Source organism: Cystoisospora suis (genome assembly GCF_002600585.1).
Source record: "Cystoisospora suis strain Wien I chromosome Unknown contig_360, whole genome shotgun sequence".
In the NCBI taxonomy this organism is placed as follows: Eukaryota; Apicomplexa; class Conoidasida; order Eucoccidiorida; family Sarcocystidae; genus Cystoisospora; species Cystoisospora suis.
In genome coordinates, this window is record NW_027153161.1 from 11,458 (window position 1) to 23,325 (window position 11,868).

At 52.5% G+C, this 11,868-nt stretch overlaps 1 protein-coding gene across 1 annotated transcript; it reads left to right on the forward strand.

Moving 5' to 3' along the window:
* Positions 1-5,364: 5,364 nt before the first annotated feature.
* Positions 5,365-9,595, forward strand: CSUI_000913 (uncharacterized protein; the record flags this gene model as incomplete). Its single annotated transcript, XM_068061120.1, has 4 exons — positions 5,365-6,468; positions 7,719-7,792; positions 8,496-8,623; positions 9,170-9,595. Exons 2-4 carry the CDS (start codon positions 7,744-7,746, stop codon positions 9,593-9,595), a joined length of 603 nt encoding a protein of 200 aa, XP_067926901.1. The 5' UTR covers positions 5,365-6,468; positions 7,719-7,743.
* Positions 9,596-11,868: the final 2,273 nt, after the last annotated feature.

The window sequence follows — 11,868 nt, forward strand, 5'->3', positions numbered from 1 at the left end:
GCAGTCCGCTTTGTGTCAGGGGAGACCCCCAGCGGCACCTAGGCTCCTGGACAGTGCAGTAATCTGAGGAGCGAGCCGAGCTGCCTCTTGCAGTCCACTTGGAGTTCGGTAGTGCGAACCTGAGCCACTGCCCAGGCGGACCGCCAGGTCAGGCCATGGCACACACGTCGCAGGTCGTAGGTACGGGGCCACGTTTCTATCACACCACCTGTTGGCTGCTTCGGGACCCTCACGCCGCAACGATTGCTGACCACGGAGCTCAGACCAATGCCTTTTTCTCGACGAAGCCTGTCTCGAAAGTGTTATGATTGTTGTAGTGAGTGGACGCTCGGTGCGGGTAGTCACTCGGCCGGTGAGGCAGGCGCGGGAGTGTTGGGGGCGAACACGTCAAAGTGGTAGGACTAACCATTGACCCGGCTTAACGAATAGCCTTGCGTAGAACGGGACAGAGTGCCCCTGGAGCTCCGTGCTCTTATGTGCAACCCGGTGCCATGAAGCGGACACGTCCGCCTGTCATTTCGGACCGTGTTCGTCCTACCGCGTAGTCTTCACCGGTGGCGCTCCGTCCCTTGCACAGGCGTTTCATGCTCTCCCGCAGCCTGCACGTGGCACTGCGGACCAGCCGACTGTAGTAATGCGCCACACCTTCTAGTGGACGTTTCCGAAGCTGTCACGTTGTACTCAGCCACTAGCTATTGTAGAAACGGCCTACGATCATCAGCAGCTGCATAGCGGAGCGGCAGGAGAGTGTTTCTGTCTGGTCCTGTCCTGTTTGATCAGGACAGTTTCTGTTCCACCGCCATGTCCCGACCCGTCCGGCATCCGCTTACACCCCGGCCCCGCCCGGGCGACACCACTTTAAGCAACACGCCCCCCGGCTGCCTGCTGTTCCAGGAAGCGTTCATAGGGTTCCGAAAACTCTCTTGGGAAAACAGCTATCCAATATTGCCGACCCTGACTTCCCATAGTTCCGGAACCAAGTGCTGATACGTGAGTGAATAAGCCCGCGGAAGTGTGACGGGTCGGGGGCTGCCCAGAATGTGTTCCGAAGGCGGTTGGTTTTCATGACGTGTCCGGGTTGGTTTTCCGCACACTCGTGCAGGCACCGCATCTTCATCTCATCCGTTGCCACGAACTATGTCTCTGTCTGTGGAGACGGTAGCAGTCTCCCACATCACAACGTTTCACTTGAAACTTACGTAGCCCGGAGGCCCTTTTCCACTGGTGGCTTCCGAAACTGAGCCAACAATCTCATTGCAAATCCAACGGGGAGATCGGTCCACAGTGGGGAAAAACGGGGAAGATTTACCTGCAGGGTAACAGGAGGGGAGCTTCCCTGAAGTGGGTGGCAGTTGTACGCACGCCCTCACGTAGTCACGAAAAGTGTTCGCGGACCGGCGGGCAGAACAAGTGAGTCTTCTACGGACAATCACGAACCAATATTCAAGATCACAGGCCGCCGACCAAGAACCGTTTGTCTAGCCGTATATCCGAGCTTCTGCACGCGCTACACGGCTGCCGACGACCGCGACAGCCCCAAGAACGCAAGACAGACCGATGGTCGGTTTTTGGGTTCCTCATCTCGCCTTCAGCGAAAATGTGGGCTCCAATTGATCTTCCGCGCCCAGCACGGCAGCCTACAGTCAGGGACCCCGTAGAACGCCCCAGTTGATTTGCCTTTATCTGCTGTTCCGCACCTACTTAGTGTTGCAATCCTTCTTGCCGCCAGCAAAAGTGTGCTAGACCACACCAGACGGGTGTCGAACAGGTAGCAGGTGTTCTGAGGTCCTCAGTTCCTACTGACTAACAGACTGCTACTATTCCCGGCTAGACACGTAGTGAAGTGACGAGAGTGTTCCGCACGCGTATAGCGTGGCACTGGGGAAGAACCGCGACGCTGCTGGGCAGGGGTGAGGCCTGTGTTCTCGAAATCTGCGCTCCCTTGTGTCCATTCTAAAATATTCAAATCAAACTTGATTGCACTTCGATGTAAGTAAATACTTCTTGATGATGGAAGATCATGGTTGGTCTGGAAGAACTTTCAAAAGGTAAGGCCCAGGTTCGGAAACCAAGGTCTTCTCGTCACTTTTCTAGGATTTCACGGAGTACCGCTAACTGATGTGCAAAGGCGAGACGCGAAGTCTGGCGTGGTGTCGCCGTATCCCGTACCCTGACCAAGCTGCCAGGCAGGAATCCGTTCTCCCTTCAAAAGAACCGTCTCAAAGACCTAGTGAACGGCTATTTCGGTTCAGGTTCTTCAATTCTTTCTTTTTCTTCAGTCAAACGAAGCTATCTGTTCGTATGCTGTCGCTTTGCTTTTCGCGGGAGGTGGATTTTCCTAGGTTTTGCTATCTGCCAGTGTTTCGCTCCTTCGCAGCCTTTTGGTGACACCATTTTCAGGTTCAATGCCTGGGCTGCGAACACAGCAACCAGTTCCGGTCTTCGCTCTTCTCTCGGCCCGCTCGCGACCTCGTTCGGCAAGGCACAACGCAGCTGGAGGAAGCCATCAAGCTGTTACCGGAGTTGTAGCAGAATGCACGATCGCGGAGCAACGGCAGGTAGTGCGGCATCGTTCCAAGGACGTCCGGCCACTACTTCCTTATCGATGTACGACAGAGAAGGCACAGCGAGACCGCCGGGCGATACTGCCTCATCTCCCTTGGGGAGTGGCGTTGTCCTTCATGACCCGCCACCCCCGCCAGCAGGCAATCCTCCCCCGAACACGAGAAGTAGATCTCCACAACATGTCCGAGCAACACGACCAACCAGTAGCTCTTCTACGTGACGAGTGACGTTGCGCTCTCGGTGACGAACAGTGCGCAGTTGACCGGAGCTAGATTACGCCTCGATTAGTAGCCAAGGTCCAAGAAGCAACCGTGTCCTTGTGTCGTGCTCTCTTGCCCCCCGTCGTCAACGTAAACAGGGGCATGCTTACCGTCCTCTGCTTAATATTTCTCCGAGTTTACTCGGAGATTATTCGCAGCTCTGTGTGAAAGTTTATCACAGCAGGCGCGTGAAAACTGCAGTTCGACGATGTAAAACCTTTACGGTTGTACTCAGTCGCTGTCCTCAGTGAACACGACACGATCGACAGCTCTCAGCCGCCATGCAAGACAGCCGCAGAGCAGATTCGCTCGCATAGTGGTTCTGTGCGCTTTTACACATGCTTAGTGAACAGTTCCCAGGTTTCCTTGCCGCGTCCCGTGATGTGTCCAGTAGTTGCGGACGCTGGTTTTTGAAGGAGTGTACACACCAGCTCCGTCCAAGGTCCCAGTTGCTAAGGAAGGACCTGAGGGCTCTGGTGGCTGACGTCACGTGTCACTTGAACTGTCGCTCCCGCTGAGGCCTGTAAACCCTCGCAATGTGACGGATGGGCGAGTGCTAGAAAGTTGAGATGAGAGCCCACTTGTACCATGGAAAGTCCCGACGTTGGTTTTGGCCCACTTCCGCGTCCTTGCGCAATATCACTTCAGGTCCTACACCCCCTAGTTCTTTCTCTACCCAAAGGAGTAGGGCCGATCCTCGATCCCTTAGCATCACGACTCCGACCACTTTCGCCATCAACTGATAGTGACGACCATCGGGCAGTGGACACAGTTTTGACGGATGGCCCCTCGGACACCGAGGCAGAGTCGCATGGTTGACCGCTACGGGTGGGACTGGTTTTTCTGTACCTCGAAGCATAGCTTCATTAGATTGGGTTGTCGCGCCTGATTGACCTTTGGCCTCCACTATAATCACCCAAGACATGTTTACTTATATCAGGCTCCGTCAAATACTGAACACCTTGTGCGATAAGGCCGTGGGCCACCTGGCCGCGAGTGCCAGTAGAAGAACTTATAATCTCCAAGGAAACCAGATTCTTGCTGTACTGAGGCCGGTGTGTAAGGCAGTAACTAAACATAGGCGGTGGCCGAGTGGTGTTGTTACGTCTCCGGCAGGGGGAAAGGCCATCGTCGAAGAAAGGCATCTTCATCTCTTACTCAGAGTGGCGTCTGGGCCAGTACGCCCCCGAGGCGACGCTAAGGGCTGTTTTGCAGACGGAAGGGGCCCCTCTTAGCTTGCTGTATTCTGTATGCACCACAGCGCGATACAGGAATCAACTTGACACAGTGGGCGGTAGACATCTTCACTGTGGCTCCTGCAGGCGCTGTAAAGGTGTCTCCAAGAAAATAGAAAGAAGGATGCACACAGGGGCGCCTCGCTGTTTGATGGCGTGCTGGCGCCGCAGTTCGACATGTATGAGTTTCTTCATGAAACCTTCCTGTTTTTTCCGGCCTTGTAGCAGAACTGCATAGGTGACCAGTGCTGTAGTTTATCCGTGTGCGGTCCACGCCGACCAAGTGTCAAACCAGTTCGGTTTCTCGGAGTGCTGTCAAGAGTTCCCCTGTAAACATACACAACTGGAAGCGTAGTCGAGAAGCTTTCCCTGGAGTCAGCAAGGGTCGGTAATAGGTTCGGGCCCATGTGGGAAACGTGTCAGGATACTGACTCGCCGATGTCACTGCTCAGCACGTGAAGACGCTGAGGTTCCCGAGCACCGGCGAAGCGCGCGCGTTTCCCAACACTACCTGAGCCCTGCAGCGCTGTACGGTACGGGCATGAGACCGACGATCGACACGCTCTCCACACCCGGGCAGAACGCCAGGTAGTCGGCAAAAGCGCCTATAGCTCGGAATGCACTTGTGTAGTGGTCTCAGACGCCACAGCTCTTGGTCAGAGGGACATCGTCGAAAACAGTTCTCCACGCTGGGTGATGGCGTGTTTGCGGCTCCTTGTTGCCACGTGTGATTGTCTGGTAAGGCGGTTGTCTGCCCCTAGTAGTGCTATCACTAGTAGGCATACGGTGACTATGCGCTCGTTCCCTGAGGAGAACCTCGCCCAGCGTAACAGGAGAGAAGCCTGGACTGTTTTTCGAACAAGAGCTTCCCCACTCGTGACCGCGCCTCCTCCGTACCCTTACGAGGTCAGGGAAGACCACTACACCTCGGCAGCGTGCTTGGCAATCCACAGCTGCAATAGGCTGCGCACGGCCGCTGACAGCCGCACTCAGTCCCCCTGGCCCCCGCAGCGCCTTAGAGATCTCTCAAATGGACGTATCTTCCCTTCAAAGCGGAAGTGAGGTCTATCCCATTCTTAGCCGTTGGCAGTCCAGTCCGCACGGGTCAACTGCAGCTCTGATGCAGCACAGGGCCCGATGTGCTGTACGACCGACCCGCTCTCTCGCCGCTAAAGCAAGTTGCATGCCTTCGTGTACCGCTAGCAGCGAGACAGGGGCAGAAGAGCCACGCCGGGAGGGTAGCGCAGCTAGTGTTATGCGCGCTTTGCCACTTACACCCTCCGCAGAATCTACGGAAGGGGACACAAGTCTCGTAAGCGCGAGTGTCGTGCTCTTCCACGGGCCGGACGCAAGAACCGGAACACTCCAGGGCAGCAGTGAGGCCTCAATCTTTTGTATAAGCCGAAGCGCGGGCTCACCCGAGTGCACACCTCAGAACGTTCGAGGAACACAGTCAAACCTTGGAGAAACCACGTTCCTACAAAATTCTCATACCTTTTGATCACTGTCCGGATTGTCACAAGGAAAGGCGAGCCTATGCCTGAAGCGTGAGACCGAAGCTCTTTTCAAGAAGTGGAGAGCTCTTTCTGTGAGTGGCGTGTTGAGGCTGTATCGAGCGCTTTGACGAAGCTTGTAGGCGAGACTCGGTTTCCGGTTCGAAAGAACCGTCTCAGTGCCCTAACTACTGGCTGTTTCCTTTTCTTTTCCCATTTGCCGACATTCTCTCCTGCGCTTCTATATTCACCTGCTGACGTGTAGCCATCTACGCTTGGCTGTTGACGAAAAAGGGGCAATCGGTACCTGCAGTGGCTTTCTCCTCCTATTGTACTTTTCTCGGCGTCCCCTGGCATTCATCTGTCTCCCTCCCGTAGTTTTGCTCCTGACACTGTCCCCTTGGTGTCTTCTGCATTGAGGACGCAGCGAGCAGTCCCAATCCGTGCTCTTTTCTCGGGCCCGTGTCTGACTCACGACACACACAAAACGCATTGAGCTGTAACTACGTCCGTGCAGAATGAGTGACCGTGGAGCAACGTCAGGTACTGAGTCGATGGGCCAAGACTCCTCCGCTGCCACCTCACTATCAATGTACAACAGGGCAGGCACAGCGCGTGAACCGGGCGACAGAGATGATCTTCGCGCTTCATCGTCTACAGATCTTTCTCCAAGTGGAGATGGTCCTTCTGGCTCATTATCATCACCCGGCACTTTGGCTCCGTCGGCACGACCGGGTGACCCCTCAGGTGGTCCAGCAAGGGGACCTCGCCCGATGTCATTCTTAGACCTCTTACGCATGCTCCCAGAGGAAGATCAGCGGGGAGTTATGAGGATAGAAAAACAAGGGAGGATTGCAGGTCTTTTTAGTGGTGCTGCGACGGGCACCTGGGTCTATAGGGCATTGAAGAGGAGAGGTACGCTTGCTCTTCCACACAGGAGCCGGTTTCTTTCCGGCGTCCGTGTGCTCCTGTATGCGGTTGCTACGTTAGTCTGATCTAGTCCCGCTTGTAGTGTATTCCTCAGTTATTGTGGCTGCTACAGGGGAAGTATTGGATACCGGAACTGGTTTTCTGGTCTCCGTGTTACATGTGTAGGAGTCATAGTATGTCAGTAGTACTCACTCCCTCCACGTCGACTGGAATAGCGGGGTACCTGCATCGTTTTCCTCTTCTTCACTCGTGACTGCTAATTAGCCCCCCTGCGGGTGCAGTGTTGCGGGTGTATACTTCATGTACATACACTCAAACACGACTTAAATATGCGGGAAGGCGGAGACTCGCTAAGGTAGCACACAGACTCGCCTTCCTTTTTTAGGACATTCTTAGGGCTAAGGGGGTCTCTACTCCGTCGGTGTTATTTCCGCGCGCATCAGTGTAGTTCTCGCATTCGAGTCTTCTTATCGACATCCATAGTTCGATGGGTCGTGCATCTAACAAGGAAGGGGTGAAGACGTCCCCTATACTACCACCGGGCACATAGCGGCATTCACCTGTATGTGGAGAAGGAGGCTCGCTGTGTATGCCATTCTTCGTCTCCCACACGCTCTGAGCCTGCAAAGAAAGAGACGCTGTATCTCTCGTGCTTTGCGTCTTGCTGTCTCCGTGTCGGTATCTTCTTTCGGTATAGTTTTTGTACAGGTAGATATATCTGAAGAATAACGTGCAGAGATCTCTTTGACGTCCAAGTTTCCAATTCAGTAGATATGCTTCATCGTCTTGAACATTTTTCTCTTTGTTCGGTGTATAATCCTCAAGCACCGTGTCCTGGTGGGATGGAAGAATTTGGTGGGACTCGTCCAGGTTGCTTTAGTATGTACGCGGGTAATTCTTTCAGCCCACCGGTACACGCAGCTTTACTCCCGGTGGTTTCTTCGTAATCCTCCTCGCAAAAGAAGAAGAGCACACGTCTCGGTCAGAGAAAGATATGTGTATATACGTCTTCATGGTCTGTTGTTTCGATCTACCGAAAAAAAGTGATTGCCTTCTCGTGGCGCTTACTTACACAGACAGAGCAACGTCATCCTTCATCACTTTTCTCTGTCAACTTTAACAGAAGTCTCTCCATGTTTTCTTACTGCACCCCCCCAGCCAGATTGAGGCACTTCATCATTTGTGTCACCTTGGTTAGCTCTCCTTCTGTCTGTGGTTCTTCTCGACTCATACAGGGTCGCCTCTCCCTTTGGCAGGTGCATGCCTTCTTGGTGTGACGTTAGGATACCCCTTGGGCCTCTCTTTGACAGTAAGCTGAAGCAAGACATCAACTTCGTCATTAGCATGCCTTTCGGCTGCTTGCTACTAAATAATCGATAAGTTTGAAGAACACTCCAATGAAGTCTTCTGCACTATCGCGGTTGGTGTACAGACATAACAAGATGCGCGCCTGTCTGTGCTGGGGAATGCATCAAGAAAAGACGGCTGAAGTTGAGTAACGCTTGGTATATAGATATAGATACGGCAGTGGACATGAAAGATGTGTAGCTAAGAGTGATAGTGCGAGATGGATATAGATAGGCAGAGATATAGGCATATTGCTAGAGAGAAGTACGTCCGCGGTGGGCGATGATGCTGGGTCAAGATCGTTCTGTGTACGTCGATTGTTTGTCTGCTAGTTACGGTGATTCTCTCGGAGGACTTCCTGGAATGTTTTCTTCGGAGATACCTATTTATAGCATACGACAGAGCGGCCGTATTGTTGTGACTCAGATCGTCTTCATATTGAGAGGATAAACATACATAGCCGAGAGGCTACTGTGGTAGGGAAGTGTGAAAGAGGAGAGATTAACGTCGCTAATCAATCCTGTCCGTCACTATCATCATCTTCATCCTAATAGACGTCTACTTTCATAATGCCTTGATAACGTTAAGTGTACATACATCGGCGGAATAGCTGCTTGGCCAGGAGAGGTTCATTTAGATTTCTTTTGTGTATTCTTTGTTAGTAGAGATGATTACGAGGCTTACTTCCCTCCGGGTGTCTATACAGATGGCATACAACTCAGCGTACCTCAGGAAGATCTCGAGGGATATGATGGAAATCCAGCAGAGAGTTGAGGAACATATGACAAGGGGGGTAAGTCAAGAAAAGACGACCTTACGTCCCTCTAATAACTCGCACACCGCCGCTATCAGTCATGCTACTGGGGTTTGAGTTTCTCTATTTGTCCGCCCGCTTCCCGAACTCAAACGGGCCGATTTTCTCTCTTCTCTTCGTGACGTATTGAGACGACTGTGTCTTCTGTCGACTTCGTAGACTTTATTCGTGTAAACAGACAGGTGGTTGCATGCATGCGTCTATCCATCCATGTATGTACATGTACATTCAAGCTATAAAGAAACACTGATTAAGAATGGTGAGACTTCGTAGAAAAACGTACGATTGTTTTTTTCCGTAGGTGGGGTTCCTGTACTGAATTACCTGGAACTAGGCAATCGCCGCCTAGAGTGTCTCTGTCTCTCAGAGCTGTCATAGGTTCGGTATGATTTTCATTTTGAAAGAAGAGGGAGACAATGACTGGCTCTATCCTCTTAATCATATGTGTATGTTTCTTGAAGGATATAATAAGGGATGTTCTCTTTGCTGTGGGGTATGATTCTGCTATGTATGTGTTGTCTCCAGGGCTTGGCACGAATCGGTCCAAATGCACCCCCACTATCCTCGGGGTATCCGCCCTGGCTCTCGTCTAGTAGAGAAGGAATTTTCTCAGATAAAGGCAGTATTCCAGGTTCCTATCCGTACCCCTCTCAACCACCATCTTCACAGTATCTCTTTCCTTCAGGAAGTAACAGGGGCGGGGCGTCGCTGGATGCGCGCAGGGAAGGAAGCGGGGACGGCAAAAGCAGTTTTCCTTGGCGTGACTCTTCTTTATCACCGTCTTCTGCACCTCAAACGGCAGAGGATGAATCTTTCTCTACATTTCTACAAGAGGATGCAAACTCTTGGGATACAGGAGATCATCAACAGCAGCGTGACATGACTTCGCCTTCTTCTACCTCTCAAGCAGGTGGAGAGACACTCAAATCAGACGAAATTCTCAAGGAGTAACCGAAGATGGGGGAGGGGGGAAACCAGAGATGGTGGTCATTAGGTGGGAAGGTAGTTCCTACCTAGCGGGATGAGGTGTATATTGGTTCATATCTCTTTTCTTCTGGCTTGCGTTATGACGAATGAGGGACACGGGGGGTTAGTGGATCGTGAAGGAGTGGCCGCGGGGTTCTTACCACTGTTCTTGGTATCTGTGCGTGAAGACAGCGGCTTTGGAGAGCTGGATGGAATGATGGAAAGGATGGCGAGATAAGAGAGACAGAGGGAGGAGAACAAAGGTGTAAGGGAGATACATAGGAGCAGGATTTCTTTTTTTCACACAAGCCAAACTTTCAGGAGTGTCCTGGTGCCCACAGTGTTTCAGGCAGTTTTAAATATGTGTGGGATAGCCGTCGTTTTTGTGAGGACGACTATCCCACACATATTGAGTGATTGGGGAGAAAGGAAAGGTGTCCACTTACTGAGTCAAGCGAATTTCCGGAGACAGGTGTTTATTTAATGCTTAGCTGTCGGTTTGTCGATGCATTCCGTGGCTTCTCTGATGTACGACAAATTCTGGTAGCAGATAGCCATAAACCACCTAATTCCAAGCTGAAACTTCAGGTGATATATTACTGGAGGCTGTCGGGGTATGAAACTCATCTGCTGTGAGAAGATCCTGTACTCACTCTAGTAGTTGTAGTACGGCTACGTGCTTTCGGGTGTCGATCTTCAAGAGCCCGGCTTATGCGCCTGAGCGGCCGGCCCGGTCATTGCAGAAAGACAGAGTAGTTTTCAGGAACCCCCACACTCTGTTTTCCTAAATGGTTGCAAAGTGTAAGAATGGGGTGTTCACAGTCCCGAGGGTCGCTCCTTTATACAATAAAGAGAAGGGAAAGAAGACTCTGAGCAGGCTCTGCGAACGAACTCTGCGTTTATGGAGTAGCGGAAGTCACTCGATGGTCGCTAGCAAAACCTTCGCCGCCAGTTCGCCTTCGATCACGTTGATTTGCTCGCTTTGCATAAAAGTGCACATACGCAACTACACAGTCTCTCTGCAAGAGGAAGCGATCGCCAGTCGCGTGGCGGAGGAGTGATAAAACAGTCGCGGAGAGAGTCTTTACAATCATCGTCATGGAGTCAAGATGCCAAAGAAGACAGCTTTGTTGTTCGAGACAATGCAAGCTAGCCTCGTCAGATCGGCTGCACATGGCGCATGTCCTTTTTGTATAAAAGCACCCGTAGAAGGCGAGGCTGGATGCAGGGAAGTTTATCGGAGAGCGGGTAAAGTTGCATCGGAGCTATCGCCTTCGCCGCGCTCACCGGCGGTTACTGTTGAATCGGTGCCTTGAGCTTCAGGCACCGGGGGTGTCTTGTCACTTTTCTTCGGCTTGCGGGATCTTTTACGCGGTGAAGTCTTGGACCCTTCCGTTTGTTTCTTTATCGTCCCATACAGGAGAAGAAAAATGACGGACAATGTAGGTATGGCCGCCACATACCTGAGGCGGATTTTCTGCGGCGCAGTCGGCGCGGTCTTCTCGACATCGGTTTCGGTTGGGTGAGCGCGCTGTGAACAGAGAAAAGAAGAATTGCCACGCGCTTCAGCACGAACAGCTGTTTGCCCTCACACTTCACGCACATGCGGCACCTCGAGCACTCCCTGGCGCTACTATTCTGTTCATCCATCTACATCCTCTTCGTGTGCGCACGCTTGCTACACACGGACCTAGCACCCGCGTGTTGTTGTGTCTTATGGCAGGAGGAAGCGCTGCTCTAGTTCCAATCCTTCCAAGCCAAACTGGCATCGCGTCAGCACAACGTTGACTAGACAATACAACACACCGAACCACGCTTACATGAACCACAAAGAGATCTACGCGGAATCAAAGGTGCAAATCGACTGTTCGCATCCAGCGGATTTCACAGTCAGTATACACGGAGATACCGGAACACGCTTCCGGCCCGGTTGGATGGGCTTCTGAAGTTTTCGCCGTCACTGCAGGGTGAAGAGGATTGATGCTGAACAGAGGAACACCGTCGCTTGCGGCAGCTGGACAGAATATTCTGATAGTAAGTGAAATGGAGTATAGACATAGGCATATGTGGACGGTGGACGCGAGTATATGATGTAGCCTGGTGCCGGCTGCACCGCCGGATGGGCTCCGACTCCAGAACCTCAATCAGTCGCCCCGGGAGGCCCGACATCCTCTGCAGAACCATCTGGGCTTGCCGCCTCTGCAGCCACCTCCCGGTACTCCCTGCGGTGTTAAGCATGTGCAGCTGCCTCTCTAAGA